Here is a 26000-nt window from a genome sequence, read left to right on the forward strand (position 1 = left end):
CAGGCTGGTACAGGTCGGAATGCGACCCGCTGACTGGCACAGAGCCTTCCTTGGTGTGTTCCTGTGTCCAGCTCCCTGTGCGCGGGGTTCGCTTCTGCTCAGTCCTCACGGCTGTTTCCTCTTTTCCGTGTGGTGCCATCGTCTGTGTGACACGCTTTCTCTTCCTTTCTGTGACTCTGCAGAGCTGTCCTCTCCTATGGGGAGGGGGCAGGCAGTGTCTGTCATCTCTCCACCCCACCAGCTTTGGGACACCTGGATTTGGGAGGGCGTGGGGCCGAGAGCACAAAGAGAACATAACATCATAACATGTTTCCTGTGTGTGGCTTCCGGGAGGCTGGCAGGAGCACCGTGCTCAGCAGGGAGTGACTGGAGCCACAGGGGGAGGGAACATTCCGTGAAGGTGGCTGGTCCACGAGGGGCGCTAGGGTAGGGAGCATCTTGCCTTGGCCGTGGCCTCAGGTGTGTTCCTTCACAGGAGGAGGAAAGCCTGCCAGCTCTGTGGACTGTGGGCAAGATGCCGTCCTACCTGCAATGACATGGGCATGAGTTTCCAGGGCAGGGCAGGGTCAGGGTCAGGGTTGGGAATGAAGAAAGTATTAGGGCCTGTGGAAGGAAAGCCACCAAAGAAACGGCGTTTGTGTGTGTGTAAGACTGGAGCCACGGATGTTGGTTCAGGGTAGCAGTTTTGAATTGTGGGCACTGATGTACAGTAGATTTCATTTTAAAAAATCCTACCTATATTTTTTTGGCCATCACCAGAGATTCTCTTGACTTCCTTTTCTGCAAGTCTGCATCTTGCCACTAATATCCATTATACATCCTTGTAGAATAGGAAGTTGATTTAAAAAATAGCAGAAGTCATCAATGAAAAGGAAGGTGATGTACACAGACAGGTCATCTGTTGATGACTTTATCGAGCGTCCAGGCTTAGGTCCTCCCTGCCTCCTTTCCTAGCACAGTGCGGGCCGTGCAGTTTAAGTTCTAGCATAGCCGTGCTCTGCTTCTCAGCAGTGTTGTGACAGCCTTCTGCTTTCATGGCTCAGGGTTGTGCTCAGAAGTTCAAATACATTTCGATGTTTTCCAAGGAAAGCATAATTAAAAAAAAAATCTACCAAAAATACCACATATATTAAAACTCAATGAAAAGAATTTGGAGACTCCCACATTGCTGCCCCCTGTCATTAGTGCTGGCGATTGACAACTGAGGGTTCACCTCAGCCCAGTCTTCAGTCATGTGTCCCAAGTCCCTGAGAGAAGTACTATCATTACTAGCGATGGGACTGCAGGCACCTAGTGCTGTGTGCTGTAGAGAGAGCATTTGTGGCACAAAGCCTGCGGGCAGGTGAGCGTGGGCATTTCTCGTGGCCGTGCGGGGTGGCTCTGTGTGTGGCTATAACGTGTTCCTCTCTCTTTCTGGGGAAGTAGACTCAGCTTGTTTCTAGTGCTTAGCACGGTGGCCTTTTGCTTCCTTCTGCCTGAAGGTATTCGACACCCGTTGTTTACACAGCCATTCTCCGAGTCACTCTGCTATTTCTGAGGCACCTTCCATTCTGTTTTCAAAGAGGCCAGACGTGGTCCAAGCACCAGAGAGAAAGTCCCTCGTATCTGAAGTGCACCGTGGGGCACACTCGCCAGGATTCTCGATGCCGCCTTCCTGGCATATCTGTAGACTGAGGCAGCTAAGGGGGTGGGGGGACACTTTTCTGGCCTGGAGACAGAAAAGTGTGAAAAGATGAAGGGATTTGATCCGTGAAGTCCATCGCTTACGGTCCCTGGAGTTCAGAACCCACACAGCACCTGTAGACACACCTGTCTGTCCCCTGTTCACTATGGATCTCTTTTTTTTCTTTGCAGACCCTTCACGTGACCTTTTCAGACATGCATTTGAGGCAGAAAGTTGTATGAGGAAGCTGAAAATGCCCGGAAGATTCTGGTCTCTGTCGCTTTTCCAGCCGCTTTGCCTCCCTGCCGGGTCCGGATGAAATGATACTCAGAGAGACACCTTAGTCCAGGTTGTTCCCAGCCAGGAGCGGATGCGGATCCAGGATGGCGAGCCAGCCGCCCGAGGACGCCGCGGAGTCGCAGGTCTCCGACGAGCTCGAGTGCAAGATCTGCTACAGTCGCTACAACCTGAAGCAGAGGAAGCCCAAAGTGCTGGCGTGCTGCCACAGGGTGTGCGCCAGGTGCCTCTGCAGGATCGCCGACCTCGGGGACTCCGCGCAGGGCGTCATCGTCTGCCCGTTCTGCAGGTTCGAGACGTGCCTGCCGGACGACGAGGTCAGCAGCCTGCCCGATGACAACAACATCCTCGCGCACTTGACTTGCGGGGCCAAAGGGAAGAAGTGCCTGCCAGAGAACCCCACCGAGCTGTTGCTGACCCCCAAGAGGCTGGCCTCCCTGGTCAGCCCTTCCCACACGGCCTCCAACTGCCTGGTGATCACCATCATGGAGGTGCAGAGGGAGAGCGCCGCGTCCCTGAGCGCCAGCCCGGTCGTGGAATTCTACAGGCCGGCGAGCTTCGACTCGGTGACCACCGTGTCCCACAACTGGACGGTCTGGAACTGCACGTCCCTGCTGTTTCAGACGTCCATCCGGGTGCTGGTGTGGTTGCTGGGCTTGCTGTACTTCAGCTCCCTGCCCCTGGGGATCTACTTACTGGTGTCCAAGAAAGTCACCCTGGGGGTGGTCTTTGTCAGCCTGGTCCCTTCCAGCCTGGTCATCCTCATGGTGTACGGCTTTTGCCAGTGTGTCTGTCACGAGTTTCTGGACTGCATGTCGCTTCCTTCGTAGTCGGTCTGCTCAGTAGGAAGGGGCACAGGTTGCGTCCGAGCAGGCTCTTCGGGATCACTGCTCGAGGCACCGACAGCCCCGCTCACGTGTCCGCGGCCTGTTTCACATCCAGCCGTGCGCGGGCGGTTCTCCCCTAGGCCGGAGGTCGGCCATCTCTCCTAGGGCTTAGTGGGCAGCCTGCCAGCTCAGAGCAGCACTGCAGCTCAGAGTTGCCTGCAGTCGGGACCTCTGCGGAGGTGTGCGGACCCAGGGGTGGCTCCGAGTGCGCGCCCGGCCTCAGCGGTCAACCTGAGGTGCTGTGTTCAGGCAGGGTCGCCCCAGGCTGCTGCTCCCCGAGCCCCTCCCCCATCGCCGCCAGGAGGACACTGACCTGAGTGCCTGTCCTGCCGCCTTTCTAAAGAATGCAGAGCCCTGGGGAACGACCAGAGCGGGCTGCGGGCAGAAGGTGGCGTCCGCCTGGGACACGCACGCTCTCCTCCACGTTTGCTTCCCTCCCTCCTCAGGCTCTCTGAGAAGCACAGAGGCACAGACTTCTCAGGGGGCAGTTCTTATTCAGGGAAGCCTTCTTTTCCAGAGCCCCTCCACGGGCTGGGTTCTGGCCACACTGATCGGTTAGCCCCACCCCTTCCTCTGAACAAGTGTCCATTTCACTTGGTCTCTTTGGTCATGAAGATTTTCTTGTCTTCCCATTGTTTGAAGAATTTGATTAGGACTTATTTAGCTCAGTCCCAGAACAATTTGGGGTGAATTTTGGCAGCAAAAACCCAGAAGCAGTGAGTGAGATGCCCTCGCTGTGAAGCACTGGCTCAGGTTTTCCCTGAGCTGTGCCCAGTGTTACCTTATGCGGTGGCTCAGGGTCAAGGGCAGCGCTGTGCCTGGAAGTCAGGGCGGAGCAGCGGGCAGAGGCAGGCAGAGCTGACCCCTCTTGGAAGGACCCTCAGGGCAAAGTGGAGAGAGATCCAGTTGAACCTGCAGGTCAGCCTTGGGGGAGCTTCAAGGTCTTACATTTATTTCAGACAGAAGCAGAAGCTAAGTGACGAGTTAATGAACTTCTGATGATGCAGGGGAAGCTGAACGTACAGACTTGTGAGAAGAGCCGGTCTAGCAGGCTTTAGGGCTGGGGGAATAGAATGTTCACAGAAACTAGGCAAAAATTAAAAAAGAGCCTTTTAGTCTCTCAAACCCATTACCGATGATTAACATTAAAATATTTGTAACTCTTAGGAAAGGGCTTTACTAAGGCTATTTTAACTTGTTTGTGGTGAAATATTTGTTGTGTGAAATAGTCACAGAGGGCCATTTCCCATCTCCTTATTCCTTATTGAGGAAAAGGGGTACTTACCTAGAATAGCAGTTTGGTCTTCATTGTACAACTATTAACTCTAAGAACCTGTGTGCCCAGGGTACATGTGATGAGGAAGCCTACATAGAATGTGGTCCAGCGAATCAAAGCCCCAAGGTACCACTGAACACATTTATGATTCCATGAAATCTAGTGTAGGTCGCATCGTGGATGCAGTTTCCAGGAATCCATTTGTACTTCGAGCAAATAACGTTTAAGAGATGTTTTGTGGTTTGGATTTTTATATTATAAGGTTTTTAAAAAACACTCCTTTTGTCTGAAGTGTAACCAAGTGAATTGGTGAGTTACAAGATGAGCTTTCTAGAACGTGCTGCACATGGGTACCGTGCGCTCTGCTTATTTGTGTAATGTCTGCCATGCTGAATTTGTGTCTGTGCCTTGTGGCAGCCTTCTTCCTTGGTTTCCAGTAAGTTGACTTGGTTTAAAGAGTTTTAAGTGTACTACAACAACAACAACAACAACAACAACAACTAGCTCTTCATGCTGTTGAAAGAGAAAGAACAAAGCTTTAATATTTTATTCATTGTGATGTTTTGTTTGTCTATTAAATTGTTATTATTTCAAACTGGAAATCCGATTTCTGTGACTTGTGGTTGAGCTTCAGTTATTACTCTGGACCCCTGTTAATTTTAGAGAACTACAGACTTGAACGTTCAGAAACATTGCGTAAGTTGGAACCTTTTTCATGTACATGAAGGTTACAGAACTTCAATAAAGCTGACCTGACCCACTGCACTTCTAGGAGGCCTCCAGACGTTTTTATAAAAATAGGAGAGAAAAGCTAGGGAAGAGGGTATATCAGTATCGTCTTTTATAAGCAAATGTTTCAGTTTTAATTTGTTTGAGTTGCTTTCCAGATTTTTCCTAGAGGCTTAACAAAATAGAATCCAATTTTGTTGTCAAATAACTTACCTTTTCAGGTCTGGGCAAATTTTAAAAGTTGCCTGGTACCTAACTATGACCATTGCTAGGCAAAGTGGAAATAATTTGAGAATTTGGAGCAGTTCTATGTTTGTGATAGTGAATAGACACTGTTAATCCAAGAATAATGGTTCCATTAACGTCTGAAATTTTCAATTTTTAGCTGTTGATGGATCTTATTTTATTTATATGCAGTGCTGAGAATCGAACCCAGTGCCTCACACATGCTAGGCACTCTCTCCAGCACTGAGCCGCAGCCCAGCCCACTCACCTCTGAAATCTGCATGAGCAAGGCGGCTGCCTGTGGGTCCTCACTGGTCAGCCAACGCAGGCTTCATCGCTGAGACCTGTCAGCAGGGGCTGAGCACTTGCTGGACTTCAAAGACACCCTGACATGTTTCTCCGGAAGTCAGCCTGGTAGACCAGAAACCGCAGGAAGGCTGGGGCTGGTGGGCCAGCCGACAGCGGGTCCTCGGCCAGGGGAGGGGCAGGTGAACCTGGCGGAGGGTCAGAGGCAAACCGATCCCACCTGCATTAGCGCTTTTAGAACCATGTTCTCGTTGAAAGCTCTGCTGGGTAAACACTTGCCTTGATTCTTTTGAAACACCACAGAAACGCTTCCTGTTATTCCAGAGCTTTCCTCAAAGCCAGCAACAGTCTGGTTACAGGTAAGATCCCTAAAAGAGGTGAACTGTTTGTTCTTATAACTTGAATTTGTATGCCTCCCCCCACATCTTGGCCCCTTTAATAGATGTTTATTTCTTCTTGCTTCAGTCCCCCTTGTGAATTTTTATTCCCATAGGCTCAGTATTGGGTGTTTCCTTTTCAGTTTACTTTTGTGTAAAAGACATTTTTAAAAATGCAGTTAAACTAAAGGTTGAAATTTGAGTAAATTCCTAGTGAGTCCTAGAGGCAATGGGGATTCAGCCCAGTTCTCGTATTGTTGCTGTCTGTGCTATAATCCAAATCTACTGCTCAGTGCACAGATATTTCAGGTTCTGATGTGAAGGTGCTCTCAGTTTAGAGGAAAAAATGTCCTGAATACCGTGTTACTAAGTTGGGACATGTGCTAATGTATTTTTAAAAGTGGCTGAACCTTTACTTAATTAAAACATTCAATTAACCGAAACAATTACTCTATCAGCATTTTAATTAATCAGGAGTTTATTAGATTTGCAACATATTAACCTTTTAAATTGAGATGGTTGGAATTTCATGAGAAAGAATGTGCTTGGCAGCAGGTTGGTTTAGATCCTGGTTTTCCCGCCAAGTGTACATCTGCACCCATTCACCTCAGGTGAGAGTTCTGCCCTGGAGACCCAGCCCTGGGCATGGCTGGCTTGGCAGGAAACAGCAACCCTGGAGTGGGTAGGGGTGTAGATGGGAGAGGGGAGTCGAGGTCTGAGTTCCCCAGGGCTTATCCGGATGCTCAGGCAGAGACCATGTGGTCAGGGGGCTGGAGGAAGGAGGGGGACACAGATGGAAATAGACCTCCGATTGGTTTATGAAAAAAAGGGTCTTTCTGCATGAGGATTTTCAACTCTGGAACAGCCGAGAGAAGAGTGTGATTGTCACTGGTCACTTAAAGCCCTCCATTACCCTTTTGCTACATTTGTTTTTCTTCTCTTAATCCCTTTTGCCCCATTGTCCCCCAAAACTTAAAATGAGCAACAAATATACCTCTTCTAGTAACTTTGAAATAATTACATTTTTCAAAGTCTGTCCTTTGAGAAAAGTAGTAAGTGAACGATTGGAGCGTATGAGAAAGTTCACTTCTCTATACACACATGAAAACGCAGGGAGAGGGGTCTACGCTCTAGTTAGGATTTCCAGCCTGCAAGTGCCCCGGGGTCAACTCCATCCCAGTACTTGCAAATCTGAAAACTCGTGACTCAGTGGGTTAAGGGAATGTGTAACTCTAACCTTGACACTGGCCCCTGATTCTTGCCAACGTGATCCCTTGTGCCAGGCAAGGGTTCTCTTTCTCGTGAGACATTTGGGACTGAGGTCAGATGACTCTGAGAACTAACCAGTGTTAAATTCCTTCTCCATAATTTGGAATCAGTTGAGCTTTTTATTGTTCTTTATCGCTGGATAAAAAAGATTATCTTGTCACAGAATTTTAAATGAATATAAATGATTTTAACAACATTTTAGCTATGAAGTGTTATTTTTAATGGTAAATCACATCATTAGTCAATAAATAAACATCTGTTTTGGATACGCATTGAGCCAAAACTTCCCACACTCTTCCTTCCCCCTCTCCATTTTCTCTATTTCTCCTTCTTCTCCACCTCTTTCTTCTTCTCCTTCTCCTCCTTCCTCTTCCTCTCTTCCTCTTCTTCCCTTCCTCCCCCTTCTTTTTTTTTTTTTTTTTTGTTACCAGGCATTGATCTCAGGGGTGCTTAACTTCTGGGCAACATCTCCAGACCTTTTATATTTTTTATTTTGAGGCAGGGTCTCACTAAGTTGCGGAGGCTGGCCTCAAACTTGTGATCCTCCTGCTTCAGCCTCCCACAACACTGAGATTACAGGCATGTGCCAGCAAGCCTTGCTCTCTGATTTCTTTAAGGCCATTTATAGAAGAACCTACTGCACCTCCTGCCACCGTCATCCCCACCTCCTGTACCCACAAGTGTGTACGCGCGAACACACACACACACACCCTCACATTTTAGGAAGCAGATGTGTGAAAGAGAATCATATTACTCTTTCCCCATTGGTAATTATCCACTTACATACTATTAAAAATATTTTTGTGATCTTTAACAATGAACTTTATGACTTCTCATAGAATAATGGATTCAATTGCTTGTCTCTGAAGTAATTGTTTCCTTTTTTATGCCGGTCTGTCCCTGAGATTTTTTTTTTTTTTTTGATAGTCCAGCTAGAGTCTGTATTCTGTAGTTCAATTTATTGTGGTTACAAATTTTATTTTTTAAAATATTTTTTAGTTGTCAAGGAAACTTTATTTTACTTATTTATATGCGGTGCTGAGAATTGAACCCAGTGCCCACACGTGCTTGGCAAGCGCTCTACCGCTGAGCTACAACCCCAGCCCCAAATTTTGTGTTTGACTAGAGCTTTTACAATTATAAAATTATTTCCAACCCATAATTTTGGCCAACACTCATCACAGGTTAAAAGTGAGCAAATAAAGTACCTAATTTTAAGGGATTTTTTGGCAGCTAGAGCAGAGGATGCAGTGATGTGGTCCCGGGAGACCACAGAATCCTAAATTCTGCTCTTGGAGCTGGGGAGGAAATTTGAACTGCTAATTACTTAGCCCTCTTTCCTACTTCCACCTTTGTATCCCACATGGGAACCTTGCCAGACTTTTTTGATATAAAGTTAAGGTTTTGTTATTTTAACTCATAGCATCGGTACCTACTATGCACGGTATATAAATATTCCTTCACTCTCTGACATGACATCCACACACCTCAATGGGAAAATGTAAAGACGATTACAGTCTTTAAAAGGAGTATCTCATTAAAGCGATTGTTCCAAAATACAGGATTGCAGCGGGTCCGGCCAGCAGTCCAGGAAGGGCAGACTCCCTGACTGTGTGCTGCCCAGGACCAGCGCCTGTGTACTTCTCTCAGATTCTCCACGAGCGTCAGTGTGTGAGTGGCAAGAGGTCATCCGGTTGGAGGGAGTCCAGTGGTGTCCACACTTAGCGTGACCCCGGAACTCTTTGTCAAGACGTCTGATCGTGTGGACCGTGGAGCACAGGTTGGGAACCCTACCTCCGGGAGTTGATAACAAGTCTCAACCCAGAATCTGACTACAGAGGTAAATCCCTGAGCCCATCGGGGAGTCAGAAATCCCAGGTCACAAGAAGGCAGTGGGTCCAGAGTGGCCAAATGCAGAGGGGGCGGGCAGGCAGCCAGGAGCAGCCCAGAGCCTGTTGATTGAACTTGTTCCCAACGTAAGCAGTTTACGTTCTGGTCAGTTTTGTAGCTGTGTTCCCAACACCTACATGGGTCTTCAGCAGGTCGTTCCACATCAGAAAACACTGAAATACATGCCCAAGGAAGTCTCAAGGGGAGTAATTATTATTTACTGAGCCTACTAATCCTTAAGGGGAGCCCAATATTCCAACTTTGGGAAAATAGGTACCAGATTTGAAGTTTTGATCATCAAATGTGAGGGCTAGCAAGCTTTTCTAGATCAGAGCCCAGCTGTTCATTTGACAGACGAGGAAGTCAACACAGAAAGGACGGAAGGAGTCTGCATTGCGGCCAGCGGTATCTGCCAACAAAATATGCAGCTGGGCAGATGTCATTTTATCCCCACAAGCTCTGCCTGGCTATGAAGATGTGTAGAGGGGACGTGGAATGGTGGTCTGGGTCCTTTGTTCTGGAGAAGAAAGTCAAAGCGTCCTGAAAACAGGTCCATAAAGTAGATGCTAGGCTTTCTCACACGCTCACATGGCTGGAGCCCTGAGGAAAGGACCCGGATCTGGAGGCTGCTCTCCACCCTCACCTTTGGTACGCTTGAGTCACACTTTGAATCCTATTATCCTATTGTTTCAACTGCACAGACTTTTTTTTTTTTTTCTTTTGCTACCAGGATTTTACCCAGGGGTGCTTTAACCACTGAACCACATCCCCAGCCCTTTTTTATTTTTTTAGTTTGAGACAGGGTCTCACTAAGTTGTTTAGGGCCTTGCTAAATTGCCATGGTTGACCTTGAACTTGCTATCCTCCTGCCTCAGCCTCCTGAGCTGCTGGGATTATAGGCATATACCATTGCACCTGGCCAGTAACTATTTTTTCAAAGGAACTTATTTTCTTAAAAAGTAAGTTCTATTTTTATCAAATTATATACATTCATGGTATTAAAAGTTAAATAGTACCAAGCATATTTAATTAAAAACAGATGGCTCCAACCCATTCCTCTTGTCCTTTCAGGGAAACTACTTTCTACTTCTTTTTTTTTTTTTTTCTTTTTTTTTTTTGGGTGCTGGGGATCGAACCCAGGGCCTTGTGCTTACAAGGCAAGCACTCTACAGACTGAGCTATCTCCCCAGCCCCTACTTTCTACTTCTAAATCTCCCTCTTCCATGTCTCTAAAAATTGTGCATATATAACACTTTCTTAATTTGCCTTCAAATTCTTGTTATTGTCTGTTGCTATCCTATTGTGGAAAATGAGGACTAAATTTTCTTACTACCTTACACACACACACACACACACACACACACACACACCCCAACTTACATAGTCCTAATGTATCACATTTTTGGTGAAATCAGGATTCAGTGCTTAGATTGTCATGACTACGTAATATTGGCCAGAGCTGAGGTTTCAGTGCATTCTGAACACATTGCTTGTGCAGTACAACTTTTTATTTTTTTCTGGCCTTGTTTCATTAAAAATTACTTAGATTTCTTAGTAATTTAAAAATTACTCCAATTTCTCCCTATAACTAAAACATCCTCAGAGTCTCAATCAACTGAAGCAAATTTTCCTTCCAGGTCACTGTCACTTCAAACATGGTAAATAACTTGCCAGCATGGCCTCCTGGAGCCAGCCCTTCTGAGCCTCTTCTTGATCTAATCCAGATCAGTTACCTTCTGCACAGCTGCATCCGGGAACTCTGTCATCCTAGGAATTCTCCAGCACCCTTTCCTTGAATCCCTTGCATCTTTTCCTGGGTACTCGTTGCTTGTGTGTGTGGTGCTGGGGACTGAACCCAGGGCCTTGTGCATGCCAGGCGAGTGTTCGACCTCTGAGCTACTTCCTGGCCTGGTTTATTCATTTTTGATGAAACCTATTTCCCAGCAACTTTCTGGGGAAACAGACACACGGAGGTAAAAATGCTAAGACCTTGCGTGTCTGAGTAGAGCTCTCTTCGAGTGCTAGGCCTGATGGATGGTGTGGTTAGAAGTCAGTCTTCTCGCTGCTTGCTTGCCTTTTGACCCCTCGGCTTGCTGTGGAGAAGTTCTCATTTCTGATTCTTTGTATGTGATTTTTATTCTTCCATTTTGAAATCCATTAGGGTCTTCTTTTTACCCACAATGTCCTAAAATTGCACAATGAAAAATGATCATTCAGCTGAGGACGGTGGCGTGCACCTGTAATCCCAGCAGCTTGGGAGGCTGAGGCAGGAGGATGGGGAGTTCAAAGCCAGCCTCAGCAAAAGTGAGGTGCTGAGCAACTCAGTGGGACCCTGTCTCTAAATAAAATACAAAATAAGGCTGGGGATGTGGCTCAGTGGTCGAGTGCCCCTGAGTTCAATCCCCAGTCCCCCTCTCCCCCCACTCTGAAAAAAGAAAGAGATCATTCAGCTCATTTTCATTTATTGTGCCAGGCATGCAGGAAGTTCCTGTCCATCAGTTCTCAAAATGTTCCTGACGTTCCTCTCTCTTTATACATATTTATTCATTTATTTATTTTCTTTTCCTTTTTTTTTTTTTCTTTTTCCTAACAAAATAGCTTCCCTTCCATTTTCTTTCTTCTAACTTCTGGAACTCTGGTGGGTCAGCTTTTGACTTTTTCAGAATCGATCCTTTGATTTTCTTATCCTTTCTCGCCCATGTTTTTTTAAAAATCTTTTTCATGTTTGGCCTAATTTTCGAGAATTTTCCTCAGATTGATCTATCAACATTTCTCTTTATCATGTTTATCATCATTTTAATTCTCAGCTTCCTCGTCCTCTGATGTTTCTTTTTCTTTTCTTTTTTGAACACTATTCTTTTCTGGTTTTCACGAATGCACTATCTTCTCACGCCCTAGTAAGGATGTTAATTCTAGAATTTGTCTGTGTGCATTCACTCCCTGCACGGTGTGTTTTCTTTGAGGAAATTTGCCTGTTGTTTTGGTCTCTGGCTCCTGGAGAACCCGCACATCTCTGGTCTTCAGCTGTCTTTTCAGTTTAGCGAGGAGCTAAACAGATTGGCTGGAAGTTCTGCATGCGTGCCTGGGGCTTGTCATCGGGGGACCCTGGGGAGGAGCCTCCTGGGTTATTGGCAGGTGCTCAGTTCCCACTCTGTGCGGGTCTGTCTGTCAAGTGGATGAGCTTCCCTGCAGAGGGTGATCCTGGCTGCCAGGGTTCTGCCATCTGAGGGAAGGAGGGTGATGACTCCCTCCTTGATACATGGCCTGGCTCTGAACGCCTCTTCCTCGTGGTGCCTGGTGTCTCTGAGGACAGCTCTTCTCCAGGCCGCGGCAGGGGATGCGCAGTTGCCTGTCTGCGTTTCCCCTGTGCCACCGCTGGACCCCGCCCCACGAGGTGCAGAGGTAGCTGGTGCCTCTAACGCTGGCGCTCCCCGCAGGTCCTTCTGCGCAGGCCAACTTGCTGCTCTCGGCATCCCTGCACCTCCCCCTGCCTCTCTGCCTGCTCGTGCCGCAGGCTGGGGAGCCACTGTTCCCGAAGTGTATGCTTACTGCATTTATTAGCTGGGGCCATTCAAAAAAGAGCTCCTGTCGGGTCCAGAAAATTTAGAATTTTTCTCATCATGAAGTGGCATCATATGCACAGTGCAGTCGGAGCTGAACGTTTGCACATGGCCCGTGCAGAGCCATGTGCTGATTCCTTCCAAGCCGGGCGGGTTCTGCTGGATCAGACACACGGCCTCTGTCATCTCACCGAAGAGTCAGATTCCTTATCGGTGGGTATTGATATCATCTCACTACATGAGGGTATGAAAGCGTGCAGGGACCTCCGTAGATTTTTAAAAATTCACTTCAACATTCCCAATGCTTCCTGGAGAGAGGGAAAATGATTGCTAGTTTAGAAATTATTTTAAATAGAACTTGAATAGCCATGAGCAGAAGCAATTTTCTTCTTTAACGTAAGTTCAATAAACATGCCATGGCTCTAGGGGTATAAAATCATTTTTTAGCAGAAATGAGACGTAATTCTTAGGATGATTAATGATCTCATAATCTGAAAATCTCAGATCATCAAAGCCAGCATTTTCTTTTAAAGGGTTTATTGTGGCCAGGTTATTCATCAAAAGCTATTTGCAACGTGCTGACATTGTTCTAATATGAAATTCGGAAATAATTAAACATCTGTCAGGCATCATTTGTTTTCAATTATGCAGGTAAATGTGAGACTGGAGTCTGTTGTCTGTGTAAATATCTGACATTGGTACATCTGCCAATTCTGCATAACATCGGGTTGTAAAATCACCATAGGCTACTGTGTTAAGCAGTAATGAACCTGAAGTCATGTAACTCTGTGGAACAACCAAAGAGCTTCCTGTGCGTTTTGAGTGATGTTGTGCTTGTGAATTACAAAGCCCCAAGGACTCTGGGGCCCAGTTCCCTTTGCTGTTCCATCCACTGGTAGAAACCTTGTGGTGATTTACTGAGCACTTACTATGTTCCAGATTCTGGGCTAAGTGCCTTAGATGCATTATTCCAGGTGATTGCCATAGCCCTGCTTTCCTCATCTAGTAACTAAATTCAGGATGCTGCCAGGTGAAAAATAAAAGTTTTCTTTCCTCAGGTCGGCTCCATCTACTCCCTGGAAGGATTTCTTTTTAACCATGTGTGTTTGTAAACATATCTGCTCACACAGTACCTCTTGATTTCTGCTTTGAAAGAGGAGGTTTTAAAATCACGTTACTTCCCACTCTGCTCCTATCAAGTGTCGTTGGTTATTGTTTATAATTCTTTTACTGATTATGTGTATAACTTAAGTAATATACTTCAATATTCGCTTTCATTTCCTTCTGTTAAACTCTAGTTCTGAGATCCCAGCCTATTTTGATCTGGGTTGGAGATTCTAAGGCCACACTTGCAAGCAGCATTAGGTACACAATTTTAATATAAACTTTTATTTTGGAAAAGCTTTAGATTTCCAGAAAAGTCCAGATGATATTAGAAAGAGTTTCAATACGCCCACTTCCAATTTCCCCTCTTAATAGCAGCTAACTTTAATAGGGTGCATTTGTCACAATGAATGCACCAATATTAATATTTTATTAACTGAAGTCCACACTTCCTTTGGTTTTCCTTCGTTTTGTTCTGATGACCCTTCTCTGCTCCAGGAGCCCATCCTGGACATCATATTTCATTAGGTTGTCCTGTTCCTGAGGTGCCTGTTGGCTGTGACGGTTTCTAGGACCTTCCTTGTGTCTGATGACCTTGGACGCTTTGAGCAGACTGGTCAGGTGTTCCATGCAACATCCCTCAGCTGCATGTGTCTGGTATTCTTCGTGCGAGTAGCCTGGGAGCCTGGGGTCGTGGATTTGGTGGACCAAGACGGCAGCTTTCGTTACCTGGTGTCTGGTGCTCGCTCTCCATGTTGATGTTGGCCTTGATCATGGTTGTCAGCTTCCCCACTTCCGATGCTGGGCTCTTGGTAAGGAATTACCACGAGCAACCCACGCATAGGAAGTGGGACTTGGGCTTCACTGCCTGAGGGTGGACTGTCTATATCAATCAGTTAGACTCTTTCCGCATGGGAGATCTGTCTCTTCTCCATCATTTATTGACCTGTCCAATTTTTATTTATCTCAGTGTGGACTCATGGATATATATTTTATACTTAGGGATATAATCCAATACGGCTTTGATTTCTTGCTCAGATTCAGATTGTTCCAGCTTTGTGCCCTGAGAATCCTTCCACTTGGCGTGCATTTCCTCTTCACGTATCCCAATCATTGTGGATATTTGTTTTGCTTTGATTTTTGAGCACTTCCTTAGTCTCAGGCACTATAAAATGTACTCAGCTCAACTTGTGCATTTCCTGTCTCAGTCCTAAAATCACCTGTTCTTTCAGAGTCCTGGTTCCTTTTACTGCAGAGTGGTATTAAAAACCATACCACAGCTGGGCACAGTGGTGCACACCTGTAATCTTAGAGGCTCGGGAGGCTGAGGCAGGAGGATTGTGAGTTCAAAGCCAGCCTCAGCAACTTAATGAGGCCCTAAGCAACTTAGCAAGACCCTGTTTCTAAATAAAAAAAGGGCTGGGGATGCGGCTTAGTGGTTAAGCACCCCTGGGTTCAATCACTGGCACAAAAACAAAACAACAAAACAAAACAAAGCATACCACAGGTGCCAGGTGTACGGTTGCTACTAGGGTGCTGTTTTGGCTCACTCGGTTGGCAGAGCCAGGAAAGCCATATACACTGTTGTATTTAGCACATGCAGGTCTGTAAATATTTCTATATGCAACCATCTGCATCTGCAGGAAGTTAACGAGAACCTACTATTGTCTCCAACTTTAATCTGGTACCACCTGGATCATTCTAGCTGCCTCCTTTGGGTGTTGGTGAAATCACACTCCAACAGCAAGGGACCTGGCTGTCATCATCTGCCATCCAATTACCTTGTGTTCCATGCCAATATTCATGTGCAGTGGGATCAGGATTGTCAGCCCCCATTCCCCGGGGACACTGCTGTGTCAAAGCAGGGTGGTTTTGTGCCGTTCCTTACAGACCCGGTTCATTTCCTAAGTCAGCACCTGTGCCCATCTTCTTCAGTGAGGTTGTTTCGGACATTTGTAATCCAACTGGATCGTTCCGTCACACTCTGCCTTTCCTTCTCAAGCCCCACAATGCCCTACACGATATTTTAAGCTTGGATTCATTAAGGTTCACTCTTAGGTAATTCTTTGTTTTCTGACCAGGGACTCAAGTCCGGTTCCTGCCATTACTCTTATCACACAGTACGACTTCGCCACCTGAAAGTCTCCCTGGCTTGTCTATTTCCCCTGTCCCCTTCCTGTGGACTCCTGACAACTATTTTTTTAAATCATGTCTGTGGTTCTGTCCTTTCTAGATTGTCATATATTCACAGTCATATGGTTTTTTGGTGCAGTGATAGGTCTTTAAGATTTAAGCAGGTCTTTGCATGCCTTGAAAACTAATTTGCTTTTCTGAATAATATTCCCTCAACTGCATCTTTGACAGTTTGTTTATCCACTCCCCTACTGAGGAACATCTTGATTGTTTGCAGTTATGGGTGACTATGAATGAAGAGTCACCTGTAAGTTTTTGTGTGGGCATAAGTTTCCAAATCTATCGGGTTGATATCTAGAAACACAATTTCTGGATTTTATAGTAAGACCGTTTAGTTTTATAAGAAACTGCCAAACTGTCTTCTGAAGTGGCCAAACCATTTTGTATTCCCACCAGCGATGAATGACAGCCTCCAGTTCTTTGCATCTTTGCCATCAATTTAAATGTTCGCTTTTGGAGTGTTGTGTGTGTGTGTTGTGTGGGGGGGTGGTAACCATTTTAATAGGTGTATGATATTTCATTGTTGTTTAATCATATACTTCTTTGCATTTAGATACCTTTAGTAGGCTATCTTTAGATCCTTTGCCTATTAAAAAAAATATTTTCAGTTGTAGATGGACATGATATCGTTATATATATATATATATATATATTTTTTTTTTTTATGGGGTGCTGAGAATCCACCCTAGTGCCTCACACGGGCTAAGAAGTGCTCTACCACTGAGCCACAACCCCAGCCCCTCCTTTGCCCATTTTTAAATCAGATTGTCTTCTTATTGAGTTCTTTGTATATATTGGATATAGCCTGTTATTAGATTTGGGTTTTGCAAATATCTTCTCCCAGACTTGTGGTTTGTGTTAGTTTTCTTAACAATGTCTTTTTTGGAGCAGAAGTTTTAAAAGTCTAATTTATTAATTTTTAATAAAACCCAGTTGCTTTAATCAATTTTTTTTGCTGCTGTGACTAAAAGACCCAATAAGAACAATTTCAGAGAGGAAAAGTTTATTTGGGGGCTCACAGTTTCAGGGGTCTCAGTCCATAGACAGCAGACTCCATTCCTAGGAGTTTGAGATGAGGCAGAACATCATGGTGGAGGAGTGTGGTGGAGGGAGGCAGCTCACACTCGCATGATGGTCAGGAAGCAGAGAGACTCCACTTGCCAGATATGAAATATATATCCCAATGGCATGTCCCTAGGGACTCACATCCTCCAGTCACACCCTACCAACCTTTAGTTTGGAGATTAACAGTTAATCCCTGTTAGGGTATTAATTCACTGACTGGGTTCATACTCTCATAACCTGGTCATTTCTCCTCCAAACTGTCAGGCATTGTTTTACACACGAGCTTCTGGGAGGACACCTCACATCCAAACCATAACACCAATTTATCAGTTTTGTTTTTCACGGATTGTGGTTTTAGTGTTGTATCTAAAGATGTTATCATCAAACTCAGGATCAGCTAGACTTTTTCCTTTGATTTCTTCCACAAGTTTTATAGTTTTGCATTTTACAGTTAGATCTATGATCCACTTTAAGTTAGTTTTGTAAAAACTTTCATGAAACTTTTCTATGTACAATAAGGTGTGTGGTTTTTTTTTTTTTTTTTTTTTTTTTTTTGGTTTTGTTTTGTATATGAACATTCAGTTGTTCTAGAACTATTTTGGAAAAGACTTTTTTTTTTTCTATTGAACTGAATTGTCTTTGCTCCTTTGTCAAAGATTGATAATTATATTTCCATGCCTCCGTTTCTAAGGGAAAGCATTAAGATTTCCAACATTAGGGCGATGCTGTCTAGGGTTTTATAGATGCTCTTATCAAGTTAGGGTGGTTCCCCTCTTTCCTGTTGGGTTGTGAATCCCTGCTTTTGATCCCTGGACCTTAGGTATTTTCCCTTTCTTCAGCCCTCTGGTCCCCCAACATGCTAGTAGCTCTTGTGTCAGTAATGGAATAGCCCAGGGAGGCAATTTAGCTAATAAAGACAGCTATTTCACAGAGAACATTTTGGGGTTGGGCGGTCCTGGGGTGGACAGATAACTGCTGTGTCACCAGTGACCCAACCTGTTCTTCCTTGTGTTCTGCCAGCTTCACTGTTTGGGCCACATCTCCTGTGATGCTCGTAGAAGGTCCATGCATAGAACAGGAGTGTCTTCACAGAGTAGGAATCAAAGCAAAAAAGGGCTTGGGGGACAAAGGTAAGAAAATATTTCCCAGAATGTGAGTGAGCAAAAAGTGGACCTTAAACCTACCTTCAGACCCATCAGTTGCAAAGGAGCGGACTGCTGTCGACGGGGTTTACTTCCTGCATTGCTGTCCAGACCGAGCAGGGACCTGCGGGCAGCCAGGAAAGGGAGCCAGCTGGAGGCGAACCTCAGGGTCTGCAAAACCATCTGTCTACTAATGACAGGTGAGGTGCTGCTCGCTGTGCGGGTGCTGCCCTTCCCCTCAGCTCTGTTCACACAGAACTCTTGCAAACATTGCCTGTACATGGGAGGGGTCTTAAATCGTTAACGCTCCTGTGTTGGGAGTTTTCTTGTCAAGCCTGGGCCTTTTCTTCAAAGTCTGTCATGGTATCTAGGCCTGGAGACCACACCTCATGCCTTGCTTGTCTTCCAGAACCCCTCGTGTAGTGCACTCAGCCTGACGGTATGCGTAGGTCACAGAAGACAGTCTGCTGAGCAAACCCCTGACAGGCTCCATGCTCACAGTCCCCTGTCTTCTGAATGTCTAGATGCCTCCCCTCGCCTCCTCCCCCCACACAAAGGACGATTTGAGAAATTAGTAGGTAGTTTTGAAAATGATGAATATATAAATTTATTTTTGTAATTTATGATATGCAAAATGAGTCACAGTAGACCTGAAAAATAGAGTCTAATCTTTTGAGGTCAAAAGAATTCTTAATTCATAACTAATTTGAAAGACAATTTAAAAGACCATGGCTTGGTAATACGGCATCTTTCCTTCTATTGTAAACACCAAAGAAAGGAAAAGAAAAGAAAAAGCATTTTCTGTTCATCACTTTAATGGTAATATTTGATACATCGAAATAATAATACCAGTTAAAAAGAATGATCGAGAATCTAGCAGACCAAGCCATTGACTTGGGTATAGACATGCAATTACAACTTTTCAAAATTGCAAGCAAGCTTTTAAATCAGATAGGCCAAGAGCACAGAAGGATTATGAGCTGTGTCAGAGCCTGATCAGTGGGATGGAGATGAAGAGAGAAGGACTGGGTTTTGGGCAGGGGAGGGTGTTGAGATAGCCCACTACTAGTGGGGGCTAGCCTCAGGCTCTCTCAGAACCAAGCTTCCTTTAGTGACCAGTATCTGAGCAATCTGCCTTGTGTTTATTTCTTGTAAGAGCACATGAGAGAGTAACTAATTTTTACTTCTAGAAAATATATCACAATTTTATTCATCAATCCTAAAGAGAAAAAACATTTACTACTGCTGTAAATCAGATACCATGCTGGGTAATTAATATACATCAGTCTTTTATAGTTCTTCTAGGAATCCAACAATATAGGTATTGTTATCTTATTGCACTAATAGAAAAATTGATAGTGCAATTGGCCAAGGTTACAAAGCAGTGGCAGACCTGAGACTCTTCCCTATAGCTGGCAGATTCTAAAACATGAATTCTTTTCCCCAGTTCCCCTGAAGTGGTTGTCCTTTGCCTTGACTGCACATGGAATCACCTGGAATCTCTAATCACTGATCTGGCACAGGCCGCCCCCCTGCCCAATTTAATCAGAATCTCTAGGGCTGGACCCAGGGAACCCACTGATTTTAGTACACAGACAAATTTGAGAACCACAGTCTTAAGAGACGGGCTTACACAAAAAAGGGACAGAATTGTTCCAACTAGAAATTATTTATTAATTTGAAATTTATTAGCACACGTGGTAGGGTGAATAAAACGCCGATCAGACCCATCTTGCCATTGCCTTGAGAAGTCATAAATGAAAAAAATGGCGCCTCAGTGGAAAAGCACGTGTGGTGCCCGTGAACCCACGTCCCGGCTGCATCGATCCCAAGCCGATCTGAGGTCCTGCCTTTTTGCTTTTCTTATCAGGATGTCCCGTCGGGGTCCAGGTCCTTAGTGTCCTGAATGAAGAACTGAGCAAGACTCACTCAAGTAACAGGCTCAGTGGAGACTTACCGAAGGTGAAGGTGAAGGCAGCCCTCCGTAGGGTGGGGCGGCAAGGGCTGAGCAGGAGAGAGGCTCCAGCCCTGAGCTCCGGAAACTGGTGTCCTGTATGCTGAGCCAGGAGGCGCTGTCCTCTCCATACAGACCTGATGGGAGACCTTACCCCACTGGCCCCCGCTGGTCACCTTAGGATACCTAATTAGACTATCATCCAATTTGCTCCCATTGGTTACTTTAGAAAACCTAATTAGACTGCTACCCCTTCTACCCCCATTGGTCATTTTAAAATACCAAACCTATGACTGGAGTGGTCATGGTGATAAGTCCTCAGTGGCAGGAGTTGCCATGGTAATGAGACTTATTTCCTTGTCTTGTCCTCCAGTGCCTTCCTTCTTTCTAACATGCTGCCTCCGCCATCTTGGTGTCCCTGAACTCCTACCTAACATCACGTATGTGGCTATCAACATGTACATGTTGTCCAGCTGTGTGAATGCTACCCCTTCCATACCACTTTCTGCAGTGTGGTCCTCTGGTTGCTTTGAAATGAATCTCTGTTGACACAAGGGACCATGTGATTATCCCACTGTCTTACTACCCATGGTCTACTCTGCTGGTTGGTGGGCACTTGTATTGTTTCTTGATGGTCTGCCGTTAGGAACAGGAAGGTACGCTCCTGGTCACATGCCTCCCATGCAAGTGCTCAGGATTCCTTCAGGAAGGACACTAAGAAGGGTCTTTGTTGGATTGAGGGGTTTACATGTTCTCAGCTTCACTCAGTGTGGCCAATTGCTTTTCAATGTCGTTTTACTAATTTTTCACATCTGCCAATGTTATCAGAACGGGTTTTGTATCTTTGTGTCCTTGACGATCCTGAGTGTTATCAAATTTTTAATTGTTACCAAACCAATGGATGTGAAGTGGTTTAATTAATTTGCATTCCCCCAATTATTAAGTGATTTCAGCATCTTTTCCATATGTTCATTGGGAAACATAATTTTGATGTAATTTGCTCTGTTTCCTTCTGGCTTGCTTGACTTTTCCTTATTGATCTTCGGGGCATTTTTATGTCTGCTCTATACTAATCTCTTGTCAGTTACACACATTGCAAAGATCTTTTCCAATTTGTGGCTGATTTCAATTTGTGGTGTTCATTGTGAACAGAAGATTTTAAATTTCATGCAAATACATTGATCTCCTTTATGGCTTATAACTTTAAAAACTTCTAAAAGAAACCCTTTTGTACCCTGAGTCATAAAGATATTGACCTGGATCCTTTTCCAAAAATTTAAAAGTTTCCACAGGAATTCTTTAATCACCCGTGGCTTCCCTGGGGCCTGGTTTTTGTATTGGGAGATGCTGGGTTGCACAGAAAAACAAACATCCGGTGGAGGGAGGCTTGTCTAAACAGGGCCATCGATGTGCCTGTGACGAGTCACACACTGGTGCTTCAGTTCTGCTCAAAGGCGACCCATTTCTTCCGACCCATTTCTTCCGACCCATCTCAGTGGCCAAAGCAGTCAGATGAGTATGTCTAACTTCAGAGGGGACCGAGAGGTGCCACCCCATCGACACCTGGGGTGTTCGGTGAACAGCACAGATGACCATCATCACTTTGAAGTAAGAAAATAAATTTTATTGGAAGCACCCTCAGGGTCAGCCCCATTTTTTAAGTCTTCAGATTCCTTATTGATTTGCCATGCCACCTCCGTCACCTGTGAAGTTATGGCATCAGCGTGAGTTTATTTCCGATTTGCTCTCTGGCAACTGTATTCCACTACGTTTTCATCGCAGAGCTTTATATAGCTATTCATCCGATATCTAGCAGGAAAAGACCCCTGACCTTGGATGGCCCCTTTAAAATTGCCTCAGCAAAAATAAATAAATAAAATAAAATAAAAATAAAAAATAAATCAGTTTGCCTCAACAAGCCTTGATCCTTTTTACCTTTGCTATGATTTCTAAATCAGTTGGTCAGGTTTTACGAATCCCTCTTAGGCTTTTGTCCAGTGCTGCTCAGCAAGCAAAACCCGTGTCAGACCAGGAGCCGGGGTCTGTCCAGTTCCCAGAGGAGGAGGAAGGGCCCTGTCCGTCTCTGCATTGCCGTCAGCGAGTGGAGAAAGAATCGCCTCGCTCTCTCCAAGCCCTGTCACCTTGCTGGTAGCTTCTGCAGCCCGTGCGTGGGCCTTGCGGAGTCCACGCTCCTCAGTAACCGTGGCTGATTAGCTGGATGGGAACGTGTGAGACAGGAGTCCAGGAGCCTCCGGCAGGAGCGGGCTGGGAACGATTCTTCCTAGCCCTGCTGGGTGCGAACACAGTCTGCTTCCCGCCATGAGGCTGGATCTCTTCATGGGTCTTGGGTGGGATGCCACCTTACAAAGCAGGGACGGAAGCTCTCGTCTGGTCCCAGAGCCAGGCCTTCTGGAAATGGGGTCTCTTCGCACCTCTTCCGGAAGCATCGATCTCTGATCCTGGGTCACTTAGCCCTGGGCACCGCTGCAGCAGTGCTGGGAGCTAATCAGCTCCACCGCCCCGGTTATTCCTCCCTGGGGACATGGCCAGTGGATGCAACAGTGCCCACTGAACTGGCCTGGAGCTCTCGCTGCCTGCTGCTGCCTGGCTGGTAGGAGAAAAAAAAAAGAACGTAATGGACCATATCAGAGACGACCTCTCCCTGAGCCCTGCGGAGGCTCCCGGAGGACTTTTCCATTTCTGCATGACTCACACCTCCATTTCCTTCCTTGCCCTTCTGTAGAGGAAGACGCTGTGCTTCTGGCTCTTGCGTGGCTTCCTATGACTCAGCCTGCCAGCCTGTTGGCATTGATTTGTCCTAGGTGGGCACCGTGTGGGGCAGAGGAGAGGGTGGCGCCTGCTCTCACTTCCGATTCTGCGTGAGCAAGGCCAGAGCTCAGAGGCGGTTTCTCATCATTCGAGTACCTGGTACCGGTTGCTGCCTCTGGGTCGTTGCTGCTCCTTGGTGAAGGGCTGAGCTACAGATGCACGCATACTTTTGTACACAGGACTCTTTTATCCAATGTAAAATAAAGTTTTACGGGGAGAATAAAGACGATGAAGCTTGACGTCAGCCAATTATCAAGCATGGTAACTTCACACAAGTGAGAATAATTGGTACTCTTCAGTCATGGAAGGCATCGCTCCCCGGACAGGGTCCCCTGGAGCCACAGAAAGCAGACTAGAATGCTGGCTGAGGCAAGAAAGTCAGGGGAAAGAGCTTCCGGGGTCGCCTCTGTGTTGTTTCCTGGGGTTGCTTTAACAAAGTGCCACAAGATGGGCGGTTCAACAGGGGTAGAAATTTGTTGTCTCCCGCTTGTGGAGGCTCGAGGCCTGAAGTCAAGGCATGAGCAGGGCCATGCTTCCTCTCAAAGGCCTTGGGGCGGGTCTGCTCCTGGCCTCTCTCCCAGCTCCTGGTAGTTCCTTGGCTTGGGGCACATAGCTCCCGTTTTCACTGGTGCCTCTGGCTCCCTCCAGAGTCCCCCTTTCCATAAGGACACTGGTCCTCTCAGATTAAGGGCCACCCTCCCCAGTGTGACCTCACTTTAATTATATCTGCAGTGGCCCTATTTCCAAATAAGGTCCATTCTAGGGTTCTGGGAGTTAGGACTTCGACCTGAGGATTTTTAGGAGACAAAGTTCAACCCATAGCACCTTGAACTCTGTAATCTGGTTGATCAAAGCAAAGAGATAGGAAAGATAATTAAAATCAATACCCTTGGACACCATTCCTTAACCATTGTTAGCTCTAAGTCATCTAACCCATATTCCCCTTGTCTGGACATAAAGTGAACACATCTTTTTTCTTACCCTGATTTTCTTTGAGAAGTCCTTGGACTTTCCGGTGTTTCTTTAACTCCACAGAGAACCTCCTGCCTACAGCCTTCCCTCACCTCCAGCAAGAGATTCCTGACTTGATTGTATGTAATAGAAGCATAATCTGGCCTCTACATCAGCAGTTAATTTGATTTTCTCAATAATCCCTCTGCCCTCTTTTTGTCTGCTTTGCCAGCTGGAAACCAGAGCTGTCTTTTTGCAATCTGAAGCGAGACCACCTCCCCATCTACAGTAGCCTTAGCCTCTGAACCCTCAGTGTGTGCACCATAGTCCCTTAACACTCTCACACTCACGATTCAGAACAAACTCATGGAAACTCAGCAACACCAGAACGTCAATTTACAACCATTATTTAGTCAGAACACAATGAAATTTTGAAATAAATGCCCTTGGCTGGGCACAGTGGCACATGCCTATAATCCTAGCAACTAGGAAGGCTGAGGCAGGAGGATCAAGAGTTCAAGCCAGAGTCAGCAACTTAGCGAGGCCCTGGCAAGTCAGTGAGACCCTATCTCAAAATAAAATATAAAAAAGGCTGGGGATGTGGCTCAGTGGTTAAATGCCCCTGGGTTCAATCCCAGGAACCAGAAAATAAATAACTAATATAAATGTATTTAAAAGTGACAAATGCTTCTATCAAGGGAAGATAAGGCAAAGCAAAAACTTAGGAAAGCGTCTTGCCCACGGACTTCCTCTGGCATCATGGTGCTGTTCCTCTTATAATATCACAAGGGGAAGCATCAGGAACTACACCTGTGTACTTCACGCAACGTCAGCTGTGGGGGACACACACAGGAAGGACTGAGCTGACTTAGAGTGACGTGAGCAGTAGTTACTGGCAGAGGAAAGGACTCAGGAGATTCTCATTTTTTTTCTTTACGTTTGCCAGCATTTCCCAGACGTCTTTCAAGTAGCCTGTGTTTCTTTCGTCCTTTGTGTAGACAGCCTCTGGGGCTTCATGCTGCAACAGCTGAGAGCATTAATTCAGTGTTGACTGAACAGCGAAAAGAAAGAGGGTTGGTTGAGGAGCTTGGGCTGAGAAATGGCCGTCTCCCCCTTTCCTCTCCCAACGGTGCCTGCGATGCATGCCGTGTGCTGTGTGCGTGTAGGTCCTGATGAAGTCACTCTCAGGAGCCCAGCTGAGGTGAACCTCGGAGTTTAGGTGAAGGCCAGAGCAATGCTAGAGACAGGCCATTGCACCCTGTCTTCCAAATTACACCGATGAGAGACCTTTGTGAATCTTGGTGCTGGACACCGAAGAGCGGGAGGAGCATAGGCAGAAGGAGCTGGGAGGTGAGAGTTTCCTGGAAAGCCTGGCCTCTCTTCCACCTCATTTCTGTAGAGCTATGGTCACTGAGGCCCAGACAGGAAGGTGAGGGCAAGTCCGAGCACCTCTTCAGCTTGCTATGGCCTCTGATGGCAATAGCAGGTGGCTCTTGGACATGAGTGATGGACAGCTGTTGAGCTTAAAGAAGGACATTTCTGCAGCTCAGTTCACAATAGCTCAACTATGGAACCAACTCAGGCACCCTTCAACAGAATGGATAAAGAAAACATGGTGCATATAAATAATGGAATATTACTCAACCTCAAAGAAGAATGCAAGTATGGCATTTGCAGGTAAATGGATGGAACTGGAGAGTATCACACTAAGTGAAATAAGCCAATCCCAAAAAGTCAAAGGTGGGATGTTTTCTCTGAGAAGCGGATGCTGATCCATAGTTGGGGGTGGGTAGGGAAGAATGAAGGGAGTTTGGATTGTGTAGAGGGACGTGAGGGGAGAGATGGGGCCGTGGGAATGGGAAGGATGGTAGGAATGAGACAGACATTGTTACCCTATATACATGTATGATTACACTACTGGCGTGACTGAGCACCATGCACAGCCAGAGGAATGAGAAGTTATGCTCCATTTGTGTACAATGTGTGAAAATGCATTCTACTGTCATGCATAACCAATTAGAAAATACACACACACACAAAAAGAATGGTTGTAATCTAATAGGAGACTCCAGGGGCATATGGAATACATACAAAGACAATCAGTGGTGAGGATTACCACTGTAATCCCAGAAACTCAGGAGGCTGAGGCAGGAGGACCACAAGCTCAAGGCCAGCCTCAGCAACTTAGCAAGATCCTGTCTCAAAATAAAAATTAAGAAAGCAGAGGGGTGTAGCTCAGTGGTACAGTGCTTGCCTCGTATGCTTGGGACCCTGTATCTATAC

General features: G+C 45.9%; 1 protein-coding gene across 9 annotated transcripts in view; it reads left to right on the plus strand.

Moving 5' to 3' along the window:
* Positions 1–4888, plus strand: part of Rnf182 (ring finger protein 182) — a 45268-nt gene extending 40380 nt beyond the window's left edge. For all 9 annotated transcript variants that reach the window (XM_047559797.1, XM_047559789.1, XM_047559795.1 and 6 more), the window contains one exon: positions 1855–4888. In XM_047559797.1, coding sequence (XP_047415753.1) covers positions 2047–2790 — 744 coding nt within the window. In that variant the 5' untranslated portion in view covers positions 1855–2046 and the 3' untranslated portion in view covers positions 2791–4888. The remainder of the gene's footprint in view (positions 1–1854) is intronic.
* Positions 4889–26000: the final 21112 nt, after the last annotated feature.

Source organism: Sciurus carolinensis, chromosome 7 (assembly GCF_902686445.1).
Source record: "Sciurus carolinensis chromosome 7, mSciCar1.2, whole genome shotgun sequence".
Taxonomy (NCBI): Eukaryota; Metazoa; Chordata; class Mammalia; order Rodentia; family Sciuridae; genus Sciurus; species Sciurus carolinensis.